The sequence below is a fragment of the Nyctereutes procyonoides genome, unplaced genomic scaffold (assembly GCF_905146905.1).
Source record: "Nyctereutes procyonoides isolate TBG_1078 unplaced genomic scaffold, NYPRO_anot_genome, whole genome shotgun sequence".
Lineage (NCBI taxonomy): Eukaryota > Metazoa > Chordata > Mammalia > Carnivora > Canidae > Nyctereutes > Nyctereutes procyonoides.
The window spans coordinates 56353213-56374739 of NW_026575052.1; the positions used below are offsets into that span (position 1 = coordinate 56353213).

General features: G+C 39.2%; 1 protein-coding gene across 1 annotated transcript in view; it reads right to left on the reverse strand.

Moving 5' to 3' along the window:
* Positions 1–21527, reverse strand: part of PRKCQ (protein kinase C theta) — a 173786-nt gene that overhangs the window by 93059 nt on the left and 59200 nt on the right. Inside the window, exons 5-10 of the mRNA XM_055331991.1 lie at positions 15419–15581; positions 14309–14340; positions 14127–14212; positions 9400–9529; positions 5828–5937; positions 4649–4766 (exon numbers count right to left, since the gene is read on the reverse strand). Of these exons, the coding sequence (XP_055187966.1) occupies positions 4649–4766; positions 5828–5937; positions 9400–9529; positions 14127–14212; positions 14309–14340; positions 15419–15581 (639 nt within the window). The remainder of the gene's footprint in view (positions 1–4648; positions 4767–5827; positions 5938–9399; positions 9530–14126; positions 14213–14308; positions 14341–15418; positions 15582–21527) is intronic.

Consider the following 21527-nt stretch of genomic DNA (forward strand, 5'->3'; position numbering starts at 1 on the left):
AAAAAGAAAAAAAAAGTAAGTTTAGTTAGGGAAGTCAGCAACACCATCAAGTATAATAACATCTGCATTATAGGGATTCAAGAAAGAGAAGAGAAAGAAAGGGGAACAGAAAATTTATTTGAAGAAATAATAGCTGAAAACTCCCCTAATCTGTGGGAGAAAAATAGGCTTTCAAGTCCAGGAGGCACAGAGAGCCCCAAACAAGATGAACCTATGGGGGTCCACAACAAGACACATAATGATTAAAATGGCAAAAAGTAATGATAAAGAGAGATCTTAAAAGCAGCAAGAAGAAAGAAAAGAGTTACAAACAAGAGAGACCCCATAGGGCTATCAGTTAATTTTTCAGCAGATATTTTGCAGGCCAGAGAGTGACACGATATATTCAAAGTGCTGAAAGAAGAAAATCTGCAACCAAGAATACTCTATCCAGCAAGGCTATCATTCAGAATAGGAGGAGAGGTAAAGAGTTTCCCAGACAAACAAAAGTTTGAACAAGAGTTCATTGCCACTAAACCAGCTTTATAAGAAATGTTAAAGGGAATTCTTTAAGTGAAAAGAAAAGGCCATAATTAGAAGAAAGCTATGAAAGGAAAAACTTAAGCATAAACATTTATTATAAAGGCAGTATAGTGGTTAGAACACAAAAGTAGTAAAATCAATTATATCTACAAAAATTAGTCAATGTAGTCACAAAATGAAAGCATGTAAAATATGACATCATATACATAAAGGGTGGGGGAGGAGTAAAAATTCAGTGCTTTTAGAATGTGTTAGAACTTAAGTGACCATCAACCTAATCTAGACTGCTCTACACATACAATGCTATAATATGAACTCAATGGTAAACACAAATCAAAAGCCTATGATACACAAAAAATAAAGAGAAAGGAATCCAAGCCTAACATTATAGAAAGGAATCAAATCACAATGAAAGAGAGTAATGAAGGAAAGAAAAAATAAGGGAAAACTAAAAAACAGCCAGAAAACAATGAATAAAATGGCTAGAAGTACATACCTGTCAATAATTACTTTAAAGGTAAATATACTAAACACTCCAATCAAAAGTCTCAGGGTGCCTAAATGGATAAAAAACCAAGACCCAACTATATGCTGCATACAAGAGACTCACTTCAAACCTAAAGATACATACAGACTGAAAATAAAAAAGATGGGAAAACATATGCCATGCAAACAGAAGTGGAAAAAAAAAGGCTGGGGTAGCAATACTTACATCAGACAAAATAGGCTTTAAGACAAAAACTGTATCAAGAGACAAAGAAGGGCACTAAATAATGATAAAGGAGTCAACCCAACAAGAGGACATAAAATTATAAATATTTATGCACCCATCATTGGAGTACCAGATTTATAAAGCAAATATTAACAGATGTAAAGGGAGAAATGGACAGTAATACAGTAACAGTAGGGGACTTTAATATCTCACTTATATCAATGGATAAATATCCATGCAGATTATCAGTAAGGAAATGGTTGCTTTGAACAACATGTTAGAGCAGATGGACCTAACATATATAAAACATTCCACCCCAAAACAGCAGAATACACATTCTTTTCAAGGACACATGGAACATTCTCCTGAATACATCACATGTTAGGCCACAAAAAAGTGTCAGTAAATTTAAGGATGCTGAAGTCATATCATGCCTCCATTCCAACCACAATGGTATGAAACTGGGAGTCAATTACAAGAAAAAGATCTGGAAAAAAAACAAACACATAGAGCTGAAGATACGTGCTCCTAAGCAACACAAATGGGTAAACAACTCAAAGAGGAAATCAGAAAATACATGGAGACAAAGAACAAAAAGACAATGTTCTAAAATCTTTGGGCCTGAGCAATAGCAGTTCTAAGAGGGAACTTTATAGCAATACAGGGGTACCTCAAGAAATAAGAAAAATCAAACAACCTAACCTTACACCTAAAGGAGTTAGAAAAAGAAAAACAAAGCCCAAAAATAATAGAGGAAAGAATAATAAAGATCAGAAGAGAAATAAGTGAAATAGGGATTAAAAGCAATAAAAAAAGATGAATCTAAGAGATAGCTCTTTGAAAAGGCAAGCAAAATTAATAAACCTTTAGTCACAATCATCAAGAAAAAAAAGACTGAAAAACAATAAAAGTCAAAAATACAAAATTAATATACAGAAATCTGTTGCATTTCTATACACTTAATAAAGGGAAAAAGTCATTAAGAAAACAATCCCGTTTACAATTGCATCAAAAAAAAAATACTTAGGAATAAACTTAACCAAGGAGGTGAAACCTGTACTGTGAAAACTATAAAACATTGAAGAACTTGAAGATGACAGGATCAAATGGAAAGATGTCTGTGCTCGTGAATTGGAAGACTTAACATTGTTAAAATGTCCATACCACCCGAAGCAATCTATAGTTTTCAGTCCCTATCAATCCCTATCAATCAATCCTTATCCCTATCAATATACCAACAGGATTTTTCACAAAACTAGGACAAATAATATTAAAATTAGCATGGAATCACAAAAGACCTTAAATAGCCAACATAATCTTGTGGAAGAATAAAGCTGGAGATATGACAATCCCAGATGTCAAGATATATTACAAAGCTATAATTATCAAAACAGTTAGGTACTCCCACAAAAACAGACACATAGATCAATTAAAATTAAACAGAATAGAGGGTTCAGAAATAAACCCATACCTATATGGTCAATTAATTTATGATAAAGGAGGTGAGAATATACAATGGGGGAAAAGTCTTTTTTTTTTTTTTAAATAGTCCTTTCAACAATGGTCTTGGGAAAACTGAACAGCTATATGCAAAAAACCAAAACTGCGCCTCTTTCTTATACTAAATACAAAAACAAACTCACAATGGATTAAGATTTAACTGTGAGACCTGACACCATAAAACTCCTAAAAGAAGACACAGGCAGTAATCGCTTTGACATCAGTCTTAGCAACATGGATAGGTCTCCTGAGGCAAGGGAAACAAAAGTAAAAATAAATTATTGGGAATACACCAAAATAAAAAGCTTCTGCACAGCAAAGGAAACCATAAACAAAACAAAAAGGAAACCTAGTGAATGGGAAAAGATATTTGCAAATGATATATCTGATTAGGGGTTAATATCCAAAATATACAAAGAATTTATAGAACTCAGCACCGAAACAACAACAACAACAACAACAACAAAACAAAACAAAAAACCAAAAACAAAGCCTGATTAAGAAATGGGCAGAAGACCTGAACAGATATTTTTCCAAAGAAGACATACTGATGGCCAACAAACATGTGAAAAGTTGCTGAACATCATCAATCACTAGGGAAATGCAAGTCAAAACTACAATGGGATATCATCTTACACCAGTCAGAATGGCTGGTATCAAAAAGACAAGAAATAACAAGTACTGGCAAGGATATGGAAAAAAGGAAGCCTCACGCCTTGGTAGTGGGAATGCAAACAGATGTAGCCACTGTGGAAAACAGTACAGAGTTTCCTCAAAAAATTAAAAATAGAAATACCCTATGATCCAGTAATTCTACTACTAGGTATTTACCTAAAGAAAATGAAAACACTAATTCAAAAAGATATATGCATTACTGTGTTTCTTGCAGCATTATTTACAATAGCCAAAGTACAGAAGGAATCCAAGTGCCCATTGATAGATGAATGCATGAAGTACATGTGGTATATGTAAAATGGAATATTACTCAGCCATAAAAAGGAATAGATATTATGGTAAATGAAATAAATCAGAGAAAGACAAACACCATATGATTTCACTTATATGTGGAATCTAAAAAATCAAACCAAACCAAACATTCTTAAATATAGAAAACAAACTGGTGGTTGCCAAAGGGGAGGTGGGTGGGGAAGTAGGTGAAGTAAAGGGGATTAAGAAGTATAAACTTCCAGGTACAAAATAAATAAGTCACAGAGATGAAGAGTATGGCATAGAGACTACAGTCAATAATATCGTAGTAATATTGTATGGTGACAGATGACCATTGGGTAATATGCAGAATTGTTGAATTGATATATTGTACACCTGAAACTAAGCAATGCTGTATATTAATTAAATTTCAATTAAAAAAAAAGGTTTCGCAGAAATACTATACTTTAGGATAGTGGGGAAAAAAATCTGTATTTCATGCTCTATCGTGAAACTATTCTGTTCCCGGATTCACGTAGGCATATCCTCTAGTGAACTGCTTTCAGAAAGTAGGGGTAAACTTCCATAATGTCACAAACATTGAGGTCCCACCTTTCTACTCTTCAATTTCCCAAAAGAGTCTCCAAGGTATGTAATAAGATGGTCACCTGTGGCATTTCCACCATTAAGATTTCTGGTGGATTTATTTTGCAAAACCTTTTAACAGTGACAGGAAGTAACATTCTAAAATTCTAAGGAAACTTCTGCAGTTCTTTACTACAGACCTATTCCATTTTCTCCCTGCCCCCACTTCCCACCCTCTTATAAAGGTTTCCTAATGGGGCACATTTGGGTTTCACTTCCAAGATGTAGGAGCCTCTTACCTATCAGACCAGGTAAATGGAGAATTTAAATGCAGAAGACTCAGGTTAAGGTTGACCAAGATTAATTACTGACAATGTTTCTATTGAGGATCGGGATAGCTACCTTTTTTCCCAGGTGCTGGTACACATGGCAGCCTTGCTTCACCTTTTATGGAGCATGGGAGACCAATTTCAACCGGACCTTCTCTGAAGATGTGTTCAGTATCTCTTAAGCAGCGAGCCTAGATAACAAACAAAGAGTCAGACCACCCACCGACCCACCCACTACTGTCAGGATAGCTTGGCCTGCTGCCCTTGGGGATGAAATCCATTGAAGATTCCTAAATGCATTAGGTAACTAACATTCTTCTTTCCTTCAGCACTCTTTAGGGTCCCATACCCTGTAAGAGTCTATTATATTTTGTGCACAGCTGAACACGTTTGCTTCCTTCATACTTTTCTGGGGGGGCCAGCTGGTTTCTTCCATGCTATCTACATCATTTGGTCACAAATAAGAATGGAAGGTCAATGTATGGAAAAAGAACTTACATAAACAACATCAAGTCTTAAAGAGGGTTTGTTCTTGGATACGTAAATTCCACACACTAGTGCTAATGCATGTGAGTAAATGACAAGGCAAAAGTCATCCTGGACTCCATGTTCTGTGCGCATCTTAGGGATGAATCTAGCAAGTATGTAGGTATAAAGCTTGTAATGAATCCTCATTTTAATGAATTTGTTTCTGCCCCTTCTCATTCCACAAAGAATTTTTTTAAAAGATTTTATTTGGTGGGGGTGAATGGGTGACAGGCACGGAGGGGGACACTTGACGGGATGAGCACTGGGTGTTATTCTGTATGTTGGTAAATTGAACACCAATAAAAATTAATTTATAATAAAAAAAAATAAAAGATTTTATTTATTTATTCATGAGAGACACAGAGAGAAGGCAGAGACATAGGGAGAGGGATAAGCAGGCTCCTCCCAGGGAGCCTGATGTGGGACTTGATCCCAGAACTCTGAGATCACACCCTGAGCTGAAGGCAGATGCTCAACCGCTGAGCCACCCAGGAGTCCTGTCATTCCACAAAGAATTTAAGATCTTATAAAGATCTATGCAGGACAAAATCATTAAGTAAGTAAATATCTCAAAGTGGGGATATGTGCATGAGGATGAAAGTCAGAGGCAAGACAAGTGCTCAGGAACAGACTCCATGTTGTCCCATAGCTCCAAGGGCAAACGGACTAGAGTAGTCTTTGCTGAGTTGAAATTGCAGGAACTTAACCTAAAATGCTTTCTTACCTGTTGAGTGCTCTCGATCATTGCCAGTGCTTCAGCCATTAGCTTCTGATTTATGCCACAAAGGTTGGCCACCTTTGTCTGGCATCTGTGATGTACGTTCATGCCACATGCTGAAAAGGAGAAAGAGACCCTGAACAAGATGAATAGAACTCACCGAGTGGACTTTGCACAGGACTGTTTAAGGTACACAGATGTTGAGGAGCAATTGGCAAATCCCTAGAGCCCTCTTCCCAGCAGAAGGAGAGACCGCATACAAATAAATTAAGGCATTGCTTTTACGATGCCACTACACATCCACCCCCCTTCCCAAGACCACACCAGATGCTCTTCCATGTGAGGCTGCAGAATGACTCCCACTAGAGGCAGAACCAGCAGCACTGAAGGCTGCTGTCTGTGTAATGCATTTACACTGTGCCATTGCTGAGGAAAAAACCTGACACTGTGTCTCTCTGGTGGAGATGTGCAATGCTGGGATGGAAGGTGTTCAATTCCCACTCTAGATTGGAACCCATGCATCCCTTTTCCTACATGGGCTGCAAGGAGCTTCTCTCCCCTCTAGATTGAAGTCTAGGGTGCAGCCTCGGCCTGTAGAACTGAAATAGAAATAAATGGTTGGGGTGGTCTGTGCATAGGAGCAGGAGTGGGAGTACAGAAAGTGGCCTAGAGACCTCATTCTCACCTTATGGCTGAGTTGCGCTAGTTGAATCAAATGATTTATATAGATCTATAATTCTGGGGGGAATATTATGATTCATTAGTCCTGAAAATAGCACAGTAAAGGTCCACCCTCCACTCACTATGATCCCAGGAGGCTTCTTGGATTGGGATGTATCAATACACACAATACAGATTGTGTGTCTGTATAAAGACAACTACTACTTCATGTCTTTAGCTTGGAATATTGAAATTCTGATTATGAAACATCACTGTTACCAAAAAAAAAATCTAACTTAAGATTTCCAAACCTGGCTGATAGAGTTAAATTCTCAAGTTCTATTTCATTCTATCAAGGTCTATTAAAAGGGATTATTATAAAGCTATAAAATAAGCACTTTTACCCCCACATGCTTATGCAAAGAACTTAGCACCGTGATTTGCATCAAATACTCAACAAATCAACTATTTCATCTTCATTATTTATTCCAGTAAGATATGTGTTTAATATTTAAGTGAAATTTTAGCAGGCTTCAGGCTTTAGTTTTAACTAGCTTACTCTTTCTCAGATAGTTCATAGTAAAACAAAATAAAACAGCATTTTCTATGTAAGTATAGACCAGTACTTGTGCCAGCATATATGCACTGATACAACCAAAATCCATTCTAAGTGAAATCTTCTACGAATATCTAAAGCCTTTACTATAGTAAAGATGCTATTGATGAGGGCTTTCTTCTTTCTGAATTTAGCATGACTCATACTGGACTTGTTGATACAGATTGGAGAGCCCTCACTGAATTTATTTCCTCATTAGTGCAAGGCAAAGGGAGGCAGTGAGCAAGGACTGAGCATGATTGGAGAGTTTCACTTTGTTTTCCCAACATGGTAGCTGGACTTAAGCTTGTCTCGGATGCTCTCACAGGAAGATAGGCCCCATTCATTCCCACTATGATAATGTCATATATCACTGTTACTAACCTATTAGGTGATAACTTGATCTCTGTGAGTGCGAACAGTCCCTTTGGATGATGATTTTCATGGGAATTAAAGTGGAGACAGAAAGGAACAGAGTCAAGATGAAGGGAGGCTGTACTTAGGAAGGTGGTTTAGAAGAGAACAAGACAGAAAGAGCGGGGCCAAGGCAGAGGAGGCAGGGCCTGAAAAGTGGATTGGAAGGGGAGGTAAAGTCAAGGGCATGGAGGGTGGGTAAGGACACAGAGATGTCTGCAGGTGTCAGCCACAAGAGGAGAGGGTGCTGGGGAGGAGAGGGAGGGAAGGAGAGGAGAAAGGAGAGGAGAGGGTCTGCCTGGCGTGGAGGCAGGAAGAGAGAGAAGGAAAGAGAAGGGACCGGGGTGGGGGGAAAGAATGTTAGGGGAGATGGAACAGAACAGGCATGTGGGCCATGAAACAATGGCAAGGAACCCTTGTGGAGGTTCTAAGCTCAGAGGCATCGTCAGGCTGTTGGCAGCACTGGGCAGGTGGGATGTTCCAGCTACAGGGAAAAGAAACCTCCCCCCAGGTGAGGGAGACCATTAGAAGACCCGGAGGGCCATCAGAGGGGATCTGATTATTCATGTCCCCTTGTTCAGTTCTGAAATTACATCTCGCCTATGAACTCCTAAAAATACTCCATACAGTCATACCAGCTCCCCGTGAGCTCTTGGACAGGTGTAGAGAGCAGGGCACCCAGTGATACTCCTGGAGGGATTATTAAGGTGAACTTTCCCTGCATGTGGGTTCTGCTTTCAGTATGGCTTGAAAACCCAACCTTCCCTGTCTCCACTAAGATGTCCCTCCAGACTCTGTCAGACATGGGAGCACAACGGGGATGAGGAAGAGAAAGCCATGGGGGGTGATCCTCACCTTTAGCACTTAAAGGATAAAAATTGCAAAAGATTTAGTCAGTGGCATTAAAACAAAATGGGGCAGCCAAGAAGAAATAAAGTGGCTTCCATATTTAATAATTTGAAATAGAAAGGCCTCTGACGCAGCAGGATGCCCTCCTTTTTGAATGTCTATCTGGCCTTTTGAATGTCTATCTCACCCCACTTACAAAGCAGAAGTGCCTTGCTGAAATTTTCCCTCCCTACTGCCTAATCCTGGTGTAACAGCATCTCAGTTTCTAAAGGTTATCGTCTTAGCAATTTGAACTTTTAGGGCAAGAAAGTTCTTTTTGCTCTTTCTCAGGACCAGTCTGAAAAACTTCAAAAGTCAAAACTCAAAGCTCAAAACTCACCAGTTTTGAACCTCTCCTTGTGGAACTGAAAGAAGGGAGAATGTGTGACCATATACATGTCCCTGGTTTGCAACCTCTGGTGTCTTAGCAGAGACTCTAGCATAACTAACAGAGCTACAGGCTCAGGCCCTGATGTAATGCCAGCCTTTAAGGAGAGACCAGAGGAGAGAACATGATGGTCAGTGTGGGGGACTGGGCCCCTTACTGGGCATGCTTTGGGCACAGACTCTCCAATCTAAGTCACAGAATGCCTATGTGCAAGACCACCCATCGGCCAAACAGAATCTGTTCCAGGCTTGGTCCTTGATGGGCTACAGAAGGCATCTTAAGGTGTGAGGGAGAGTGGTGGGGGCACAGCTTGAGCTGCCAGGGTCAGAAGGGGCAACAGGGCAGGTCCCAGTGAAGGGGGCCAGGTACAATGGAAGAGTGACAGGCCAGGAGACTTGACATTGAGTCTGAACGGGTTAGCACTTCTCTGGGATCCAAGGATGATGGTGTTGGGGATGGAAGGAAATGGGCAGCAATTAGTTCATTTTCATGATCTTGGTCAGGGTCTTCTGGGCTAGTTAGAGAAGTCAACCCTCTATGCTTCCTCCTCCCCTCACGCTCTCCATTAGAGCTGCAAAGCCATCCTGTAGGGGTTCCGTACCGGGGCCCATGTCCATTTCCCGCTGGACTCACCATCACACTTGAGTCCTTGCCTGGCCAGGCCCCACAGCAGGGTCCCACAGTGCTCACAGAAGGTCGGGCTTTTGTAATTGTAGACTTTAAATCTATGCGGCATGTCAATTTTGAACCTCTCCTTGTGGAACTGAAAGAAGGGAGAATGTGTAACCATATGCATGTCCCTGATTTGCAACCTCTGGTGTCTTAGCAGAGACTCTAGCATAACAGAGCACTAAAAACACTGGGACAATGTGTGCTTTAAGCCATAAGCCTTACTCATCAAGCCTTAGAGCCATGGCCAAAGAAGGCAGGCAGCCATTAGCTCTTCCAGGCAAGGGGCATGTGTGCGATATACACATATCAAGTAACCCAGGATAGGCTGAAGTCTGAGGCATTCCCACAGATAGGCTAACATCTTCAGGAGGCCGAGAGTGGGGTTATTTATCTAAATGGGATCTGAGCAAACATTGGACTGTCCTTCCTATTTTACTATAAATATTTTATTTTCTTTTTCAACCCAGAACTAGGACTCTAAGCTTTGGAAGGGGTTATATAATACCTCCTCTAGAGGAAACACTGCTATGGATCTATTAGTATAAAAGCCTGAGTATGAACCATTTCACAGCTATTACACATGGACCAGAGCGGGTGAAGGGCAGGTAACAGGTCCTGCCAGGTGCTGCAGACAAGTGCGTCACATGTATTTTTTTACACCTGTGATACTGGAATACCCCCTTTGAAGTAGCCTGTATTAGAATCTTCATTTGATAGATGAGGAGGTTAAGCTTGGAGAGGGCAAGACACTTGTCCGGATCACGCAACTAGAAAGTGAGCTAGGACGTCCATCTATAAGCCTAAAGTCAGAATCAGCCTATTCTCTTTCCACCGTTACCCTTTCTTTTCTCAAAGTCAATGTGATGAGTTAGGGGATGGGGAGTGGGGTGACAAGAGAAGGAAGGATGGTTGATATATTACAGGATTTTTTTTAATTGGTTTTTTTTTTTTTTTTTAGTTTTCCAGAGTTGAAATTTTCTCCTTTAGCCAAACATATCACATAAACAACAACAATAACAAAATCATGAGGTTTGATTCCTGGTAAGAATACCAGTATTCATGTGTAATATAGAAAGTTTTACTTAAGATTTATGATCTTTCCAAGAAGTTTTTAATTAAACAATTCTTTGTGCACAGCAAAGAAGCCTTTTTCACTAACAGTGATATATCTAATGTTCCCGCTGAGGATGTGGGCTAGCATTGGGTCATTAGAACAGCTGTTTAGAATTGTTTAAAAGTTTCTCAGAACTTATTTTAGCCATTTTCAACCAAGAAAAAATAATTTTCAGGTCCCATGTTATATAAACATTTCCATGCAAATATTAACAATTAATGTCAATATTCTGGCTGGAAGACTTGTAACTCAGATCTTGACTCCTAGCTCAAAATAGTTCAAGATGTGTCTGGAAAAGACTGTAGATTTGTGCTTTCCGATATAATATTCACTTAGCCACATGGACCAAGTGAGCACTTGTGAGGTGGTAAAACAATATGCTATCAGTGTAAAATACACACTGGATTCTGAAGATTTTTTTACGAGGAAAAGAATATAAACTGTCTCCTTATTTTTTATATAAGGATACCCGAAAATTTTAAATTAAACTTGTGGCTTTCATTCTATTTCCAGGGGACATTAGCTATTGAGGTTAACAGTCATTCTTATAATTTGTGATTTTCCCAGGAAAGCTGAAGGCATCATGTAGAGAGAGCAGGAAGGCAGGTTGGGAGGTGGCAATTTGACTTAAACAAACAAAACGCTTGCCAGAGAAAGACACATGTTGTATGATCTCACTTATACGTGGAACCCAAAATCAAAATAAACCCAACCCCCTGCCCCAGAAAAAGGAACACCAAAAAACCACACCAAATTCCAAGAAAGGGATCAGACTTGTGGTTTGCAGAGGTGGGGGGTTGCAAGAAAGGAGGAAGTAGAGGAAGGTGGTCTAAAGGTACAAATTTCTGGTTATAAAATTAATAATTCCTAGGGAAGACTGTCCAGCATGGTGACCACAGCTAACACTGCTGTGTGATATACAGGGAAGGTGTTAAGAGGGTGGATCTTAAGAGTTCTCCTCACACGGAGAAATCTTCTTTTCTCTTATTGTATCTAAGATCTACGTAAGGCAGCTGAACCTATCGTGATCATTTCATAGTATATGTAACTCAAACCATCACGCCGTGTGCATTAAACTCACACAGTGATGTATGCCAAGTATTGCTTAATAAAACTGGTAGAGAAAAGTCAATCATACTGCTCTGGGAGATTGAGATCTGAAATTTCGACCCCGCCAAGTTACATATACCATAGGTGATTGACTGCAAACAAACTACTTTAGCCTCTTTGAGCCTTAGCAGAGTCACTTGTTATAGGAAATTGTCCCCTTCTGGCTCTAAATTTTAGAAGAAAGTCTACTCTGCAAAAACTCCACCAATTTGTCTTTTCTGAGCCTGTCCTTTGGCTAGAGAAAATCACACACCTGGGCAGGCTGGCCCCTCAAATTCAAGTGGACTTTCCACTGTCCTCAGCAATCCTATTGCTCTTCTCCAGCCACTTGCTTCCCATCCTGAGATAATTATCTCACAGATCCTTTCTCCCCAAAGCCACTTGCCGCCTTCTCTTTCTCTCAGCCTTCAGACTACACTGAAGATATAAGCTGTCTAAGGGAAGCTCTCTCATCTGCCTGCCCCCAAATCTACAACTCACTGCCATCTGCAACCATCTTCTCTTCCCTTTTTGTTACAATTGATGAACCACCCACCTGTCCATCAGAGACCTATCTCCACCTGTGCATTAGACTTCTTCCCCCTTACTGCTTTGTTGTCCCTTCCTCTCCAGCTTCATCCACCTCTCCTCTCTTCTCTAGCTATGTGAGTACTTCCATCCCTTGGGTTTCATGTCCTTTCAGCTACTGTTCTACCTCAATGAACGAACTTCAGGTTAATGTTCTTGATAATATTAGCACATAAATTGTTGCCATGTCACCAACTTTCAGTAATCCTCTGTGTCGGTCAATGAAGCAAACACCTTTACAATTCTATGAAATTTTTTGGATCTGGAGGGCTCTGGAGATCTCCACGTGGATCCCATTTTCCTCAGCATCTTAGCTGCACTGAATGCAACTGACCCTTTTGCTTTTTGGTTTCTGTAACTTTATGTAATTTTAATATATGAAGAGCCCTCTCTGAACTCTTATTTTCAGTCTTTATTACCAGCTCCTTCTCTTCTCCCTATCATGTAATTTTAGATTTTGGAGTGTGGGGGGGTGGAATTTATATATTTGGTCTGTTGGCTCCCGTGAATTCCAAGTGCATGTAAAATTGTCCACTTGAAACCTCCACTTGGATATCCACAGGCATCTCAGGCTTAGGTTGGACTTATTAAAAACTGAAATATTAATTCTCCCCCATTCTTACATTGTTATGGTTCTGCCACTACCCCACTGCTCAAGACAGAAACTTTTATTTTTCACACCCAATTTATTGACAAATCTAGTCATTTCTAACAAGGAAATAACCTGAAAATCTGCTCACTTTACTCCACCTCCATTGTTACCATACTGGTACAAGCCATCAACCTTCCCCCTTGGGGGGACTTCTGTAGTCGCCTCTGGTTTTTATGTTCATACCTCAATGCATAGTTTCCCCAACAGCAGTCACCAAGAGGGCTTCCCACTATAGGTCAAATAAAATCCAACCACTTCTCCAGGGTCTTAAAAAATCTAGGTCCTGCCAAGTTCCCCAACTTCCTACTCTATTCACTCTCTTGCTCTTGCTGTTCCAGCTGCATGGCCTCATTTCAGTTCCTAGAACGTGCTGACTCTTTCCCCCTTTGGGCCTTTTCTGTCCGAAGGCTGCTTCCTCCTGCTGTTCATATAGCTGGTTCCTTTCACCCTTAGCTCTCAGCTTAAATGCTTTCCTGGGAGATTCCCTGGCCCTCAGTTTAAGTAGGTCACTCATTCTTTTTCTCCATCATCACACCTTATTGGTTATTTAATATAAATGGAAGCAATACCTTGTTTTTTGTTAGTTATGTGTTTCCCTAATTTTACAGTAAGGTCCCTAAAGCCAGGACCAGGTCTGTTTTGTGCTCTGCTGTGCATTGTACATAGTATAGTACCTTCCATGTATAGATACACACTAAATATCTGTTGAATGAAGAAAGTGTAGGAAAAGGAAGTGTGCTTGACTTTCCAGCTTTGCTTGCTTATCCTGTGGGGTAACGTCTAACCTGTCCCCATGCTATATATCTTAAAATTCATTATGAAAGAGACATTTGTTTCTCAACATAAGAATTAGACTTGTTATAGCTCATACCAACCTTGTAAATGCTTACATCTATATTTTGTCATCATTTGCCTCTATTCCTTAACTGCCACTTATAGCTATAGATACCACAAGGGTTGTTCTCATATAGTTGACCAAAACTGTGTTTTCTGGCCACTTTCTATCATGCTTTTCTGGAAAAGGTAGTTGTCAACAATTTTATTATGCTTTTTATATTTATTCCCTAGTTTTGGATCTCAGTAACAATCATATTGAAGAGGAAAGGGTTTTAAGGAGATTGATGTTCATTGACACATTTAAGGATTCACTCTCAGGCAATACTAAAAAGAATTAGTGGGCTGCCAAATTTAATGTTAGGATAAAATTAACATATGCCAGACAAAAAGAAGAACATGAACACATACCATGGTTTCTCGGCTATTGATAGCTGATCCTGTGCACTTAGCTATAACTTTATCGATACACTTCTTGTGAATTGCCGCATTACATTCTGAAAAGAGATTATTGCAGCTTAAGATTTTCCAAAGTTAAGGAAAAATGAAATAAAAACAATGACAATAATACGACAGAAATCCTTCTTACTTACGTCGACACTGGTAGCCTTGTTTGTTCAGACCCCTGCAATAAAGCACATGTTTGATTTACTTGGATGTCTGAGTCAACAGCAGCACCATCAACATGAAAACAAGATCTCAGAGTTTCCTACCACAGTATTCTCGGATCAGTAGTCGGTCACTGGCCAAGAGTGTTAACACGTTTTTTTTTTTTAAGTGCTTTGTTAAAAGTCTGATAAAGAAACGAAGAACTGTTTTTCTTCTCTTTTGTGTCTTTCCAAACAAACATGTAGAGATGAAAATGCCTGACTGAAAACGCATCACAGGCTCCTAGTAGCAAATTTCATTGTCTAAGCTCAGTATAGATGAGCAAAGACATCTGTACAATGTGTTTCCTTTTTCCAAGTATCTGAGAACACTTGCAACTACTAATTTTTAAGCTTAAGATCCATTCCTGAGTAGCACTTACTATTAGAAAGGAAGGCAATTTTAATCATTCAGTGAAAACAGTTGGTGGAAATCCACCAAAAGTCTATTTGACCTTTGAGTACCCTAGTTAAGCTGCAGTTGTGAGTTGATGGATTCTGAAGTAGCCCAAGAAAAAGAACACCCTACCAAGAAGCAAGAAGGCTGAAACCAGAGACAGGAGTCATTTCAAGTCTCTGTAGTCCTATCGCCTTTGCTATGTGCTTACTGAGGCTTGAACCAATCTCCGTCTGAGGGCTGCTAAGATGCCCAAGAGCCCTGTAAACATCTAAACCCATTAGCTCCAATGCAAAAGTGTTGTCTTTTGCACACATTAGCACAGTTGGGCTATCAAGGTGGTAGACATTTCAACTATAAAACTGTGCCAACAGTAAAGATGTTTCCCTCTTCTGTCCTTCCCTCTTACCTCCAGTGGCTCCCATTTAATCAGAAGCTAAAGTTCTTGAAAACTTTTTCTACTAGAGCTGGCTTCCTTGCTCTATAGGAGTCATAGTATGAAAATATTGTATAGAATCACACTCTTTCAGCCTTATCCTTCCATGTAGTGCTTATACCAGCACACTCCCCTGAGGCGGAGCATGCCAGGCCTGACAGGTTGAGAGGATCTGACAAAATGCATAAGCTGAAGCTTGGAGTGAAATGCCAAGTTACCGTACCAGACAAACTCATGGCAGACAGAGCAAAATGTGGGTTGTGGGAAAAAGGTGGCGGTGAACTCATGGCACTTGACATGATGGACTTTGGCCTGTTTGATGGCTCCTCGGCGGTGATGCAAAGCAAAGAAGCCTTCAGTCTCAAATTCACTCATGTCCTTTGTGTCTGCAGGAACAGGACAAGGTACAAAGTAGGTGGAGAGGGTTGGGGAGATGGAGAAAAGATGGAGATGGACAAGGAATTAGGCAAGCATTGAAACCAGTAAAATCCCAAGTACTTATTAAGGTCGGTATAGCTCTAAGCTTCTTTAGTTCTCTAATACAGAATTATCACAGGGTGTATTACTATATGGTTGAAACAATGGGGTTGGAGTACTGGCTCAATCCCTCACTCCTCTTTGACTATGCTGAGCTATTCTCTTTCAGTTTTTAAAACCAGAGGTCAGAACTTTCAAAGTATTTACCAACCTCTCCTATTCACTGTCAGTGATGAATCAGCCAGAAAAAGCAGGAAGTGGTAAATACTTTTCTGCCTGTAATTCTAGAGAACAATGTGGTTACTGACAACAACTTAGAAACAGCATTTTTAAAAAATTTCCCAAGATGCTTTATATCTGGTTGTTTATGGGCAGGGTCCAGTAGACTGAGGGGAGCTAGCTGGACTTGTGTGTGAGGGCCAAAGAACTTTGGAAAGTTGTTTATGCTCTGGTTCCCGATGTCCACAGTAGTCAGGTGCACCAGATATAGGCTTATAGACTACACTGGTCAGTGTGGAAAAATCCAGAAATCAATAGATCACTGCAATTGTTTTTTTAATGTCTAGGTATCCTGGATATTATTTAGTCATCTACATAAAATAATCACATTCACATTTTTTCAGTTCACCCTGGATTCAGGATACTGGTGAAGGTATTATGATAGTGATTGTCTGTAGTGCCCCATGCCACATAACATCTTCCCAAAAGGCTGATAAAATTCTGGAAATACTAGTGATTCCCTGGCTGTAGCCCAGACTCAAAGAAAACATACAAAAGCAAGGCAGTCATGGTTCAACAGCATAATAACAACTCCAGCATGCAGGACAGAATAAAATGGTAAACAAGAAAGCAATATGAAAAATAATGATCATTACTAAAATAAGGATAATGCATTTAGTGCTTTTAACTTCTAGTGTTATAATTTTTAGTAGCTTGAAAGATTCTCAGATTATTTATTCTATTATACTTTTACAAGTATAAAAAATAGAGCTCTAGCGAGAATAAGAGGCTCATCTTTCACAAATATAAAGTTAACAATATTTAAACTAAATGCTTCCACTCTGCATAAACAGTGGCTAAGGTCTGCTAACACACTCAAAACAAATGTCTCTGCCAAGGCATGATATTTTCCATACTCCTAATAGTGGCCAGGCTAGAAACTCATTGGGTAGATAAAAGTTGGGGGGGCATGTGGATGGAGACCTCTCCCCCAGGAACCCATCATCCTAGTCCCAGGCCACATTTTATCGCTAACATCTTTTCTACAGTGGTCCACAGGTCTGTTTTATGGCAATCTAAACTCCCAGATAAAGAACACTCTGAATAACTCTCTAAAAAGTTCTGTACTTAATACTTTAAGGTTAGGTAATGTAGGTCTTTTTATTTAGAACTGCGTTAGAGATAAATTAGCTTTGGTGAATGAGGGGTTAAATTCAGGGTCGCTGAGGCAACTGCTGCTTTCTGCAAGTTCTGGTATAGCAGATCTATTTCCAACTTGTGACTGGTGGTAGTAGGTGGTTTGTCAGTAAGATTTGACTCATTTCTATTTTAGTTCAGATGAAGTGAAATAAAGTATAAAATTACTTTTAAATTCAGGCAATGGAAGTGAATTATTCTGGGAACCCTAACTGTATTACTGTAAAAAATTTATATATATATATATATATATATATATATATAGAGAGAGAGAGAGAGAGAGAGAGAGAGAGTCTGAGCACTAAACTTTAATACTGTAAATTTTTTTAAATGTCAAAAAGTGCTAGAAATAAATTTATTCTCTTGGGTCTTCCTCTGATTTTTTTTATCTTCTAACCATTTCGATCATTACAAGAGAGGAACTATATAAAAGCTCAGAATTTCTTGAATTCTTCTGGTGTTTACTATGCTTTATGCTTTTTTTCTGAAGTTAATTTGTTTTTGTGTTTATTCGCTTGAATAAGTTTTTGGTTTCTGTATGTTTGGTTATTTCTTTTATAGTAATGGTTCCTAATCTATCTATTTAGCCTAACCTATCACTTATTTGTAATCAGTCAACCACAGATGTTTCCTGGACAGCTATGAGCAACTGCTATGTGGAATGTTCTAAAGAAATATGAGATGTTATCCCTAATTTTTGAGTGGCTAACAGTCAAGTCAGGGAGACATGTCACTCACACAAAGAAGAGTAAATGATAGTTTGGAATAGACATAGAGACATGTACACCCATATCTTTTAGGGTAGTAAAAGGAATTACAAAAGAAACCATGAAGAAGCAAGCTAAAAAATTAACAGGAAAACGTAAATAGTATCACATTGAGTAAGCCAGGAAGGAATGAGTTTTTCAGCATTAATATAGGGATATCAGGGAACTGGATGGAGCCTAAGAAATAGAAATTTGTTTTGAGGAATCAGTCTTGAAGAAAGCAATGTAGAGGGATTGGTCAAAATATAAGCCAGCCTCTTAGGGTAAAAAAAAAAAAAATCCAGATTGGACAAGATGGTTTAATTCAGTATGTCTTGGCAATGAGTTGGAAACTGAAAAGAGAAGGAAACATTGAAGACACTACAGGGCTTATGGTATATAGCTGCTAGGAATTTAAGGCAGGAGACCAAGAAAAGGAGGGACTGTCTCTGAGGCAAAAGAGCAGGAAGCAAGTGTAGGGAGCAGCAGCTATCTCTAAAGTTCAGAGACAGACAGAAGACAGAGTCTTTCCCAGTTAAACTGGGGGCAAGGCCAATCTCCAAAAGTGAAAGAAGGAGATAAACTAATAAGGGAATTTTTGGAATAGCCATTGTATGGGAATCAAAAGAAAACAAAAGGAATTTCTAAATGCCAGGGTGAGTCTGACTGAATAGTTCAAACAAACACTTATTAAATACCTCCTATGTACCTAGCACACAACCTGGTGCTGGCGTTAAAGAGACAAATAAGATATGATTCAGCCATGCAAGAAATTTAGAGTCCACAAAGAAGGACAATTAATGTAGTAAATGTCAGAACAGAAATATTCATAGGATACTATGTGACCAGAGGTAAGGAAACTACAACAGATAAGGCGGGTATATATATAGGTGGAGGAGAGAAAAAGAGGAAAGTTGAGCAGGAAAGCTACTAAAAGATGATTTCTGGGCTGGGTTCTGAAGAATAAGTAACTTCTGCTAATGTGTGGGAGAAGGAATGGTGGGGAAAAGCAAAAGATGTTCTCTTGAGATGGAAGAGAATGTAAAAGGGCACATTCAGATAAGGTATTTGAGGATGTGTGTACTGTCAGAGTGTGGAATATGAAGCAAAAAGCATCAGTGATCACACACAAAAGATGTGTAAGTATCAGGTCAGTTTGAATATTTTCCTGTAGATAATTTGTAAACACTGAAAAGCTGTAGGCAGGGGCAGAGCCAAAAGGAGGAACAGAGGCATGGCATATTCAGAACAGAGTTTATATAGTTTAGTTTATTCTGGCAGCCATGGAGGGGAATGACTGGGATTTGGCAAGAGGTAATGATGATGCAAAGCAGGGGGAAAATAAAAAAAAAAATACTAAGGAAACAACATGGGTAGAAACCGTTGGATTAATGTGGAAGGTCAAGAAAAGAGAGGCTATAAAAGATAATTCCAGGCTTCTGGGTGGATAGAGTAATAATTAACTGAGATAATAACTACAAAAGGAATAGGATACTGATGAAAATGGTGAGCACAACTTTGAACATACTGAATTTAAAGTAACTGTGGGAAATCTACTTAGATCCACTAAGGCATTAAGTATATGAGTCTGGGACATGAGAATATTATCTACCAGCAACAGTCTGTAATGGACTCAGCTGGATGGCATTTTCTAGCAAAACCTTGAATAAGAGGAAGACACGCAAGGTTTGGAGATCAAGACATCTTTGGCAGAAGAGGGTGCTGGAAAGGGTTATGGACTTAGGCCAACATAGGGAGTCAAGGCCAATGTGGGCTAACAAAAGGTGTGCAGAGAGAAACCAGATTACAGCAGATTCCTGTACTGAGTGAGTGAAAGAGAGGACAGAATTGATAGGGGAGGAGGCTGAGCTCTGAGAGAAAGGTTTGACCCTGAGACCTTGACAGTGGAGAATTCCAGGTGACAAACTCTGGTGTCACTGCTGGTTCTTGAGAGGATAAAGAAAGATGTAGGAAGGTGTCAACATATGAGGTGGGAGTGTTAGGTGGTGATGGTGAACACTAAAGCTACCAAGAGTGATGGTAGGAAAGCAGGGGGAGAAGACAAAGTAATTCTATCACAGAAATCATGGAACGAAGATTTTGAAGGAGAGAGAATGGACTGATGTGTGTGTGGAGAGCAACGAGCCATTTGCTTCCCTATAGAGTAGAAAAATATTGATGCTTCCATAAAAGAAGAGTGTGGAGGACATGATATAATCTTAAATGTTATCTACGATGAAATCCTGTATCCTCTCCCAATTGCTTTCTCTTTCCATATCTCTAATCTCTACCACTCCTATTATCATTTTCCTAGTCCAACTATTCTAAGAAATACCATCAACATTTTTCCTTTCATTCAACTTTTATTTTTAAAGAATTACAAAGCAGTTCAACTATGTACTTTTTAAAAAAAGATTTTACTTATTTACTCATGAGAGACACAGAGAGGGAGAGAGAGAGGCAGAGACACAGGCAGAGGGAGATAGGCTCTATGCAGGGAGCCCGATGTGGGACTCGATCCCGGGACTCCAGGATCAGGCCCTGAGCTGAAGGCAGGCGCTCAGCGGAGCCACCCAGGGATCCCCCAACTATGTACTTATAATGGACATACCCTTTCATCTACACTGCCATGAGCTCTTATTCTCTTTCTTTTATTTCATACTTCAATCTTATAACCATAAGATTGGACCAGGTTTTCATCACCTCTCCATTGAAAAAATGAAATTTTATAGTCTCTCTTTATATCCAGTCTATTTCCTTTCCCATATCTGTCCCACATTTCATTAAAAGCAATTTCTCCCAAACATTGCTTCCAGAATATTCTGGCCTGCTCAAGAATGGGGCTGTGACTCCTTGTTGGTGACTTTCCTAGGTCTTCACACTCTTGCTTGGTTTCCAAGTCTTCCAACATCTGTCTTAGATTCTTCATTCTGCTTTTAGCAGGGGCCCTCTGTTCTGCCTAGACTGGTCTTCTCATGGTTCTGCATCCATTTATATTTTTGCTCAAATCTTCATGTTATCCTCCTAGAAAGCTATCCCTCTTGTCTGCAAATTCAATTCTGCCTATCCTTCAATGTCCACTCTGGATTTTTCTGGAATGAAGGTAACCTAAACTGATCTCTTGGTTAATCAATATTTATGTGGTTTAGGACTAAATTCTTCTCCAGTTGTTTAGTTTGTATCACCTCTCCAATCTAGACTTAAGTTCCTTGGGTATGAGAACTTGTGTCTTGGTTTTCTGAATCCTTCTGAAAACAGTTTCTTATATATAATAGTATCCTTAAAATGGAATGATATCCTATACTTTTTGTCATCAATAAAGAATTTTCTAGTTGGGTTATTCCACAATATTGTTTGTTATAAACTAGAGCTTTTAGATATATAAAAATTTAGAAATGGAGTCTCAATTTGGGTCTAGATAGGAAAGATTTTAAACATGACAACATTTTATCCTTAAAAAAAAAAAAACCTTCCTGGACTTCCATAATTATTGTCTATGAAAGATCATTGTTTTCACCCCACTTGAATGTTCTCTCTCTCATTCTAAGAGAAAATTTAAGTTTCATAGTAATAGGATAAATATTCATGGAATTATTTATCAAAGTGGCAGTCTTTAAACCATTTACCCAAAATACCTGGCATTCTCATGGAAGATTTACTTCAGTTTACATTAGATCATGTTTTGAACTAAAG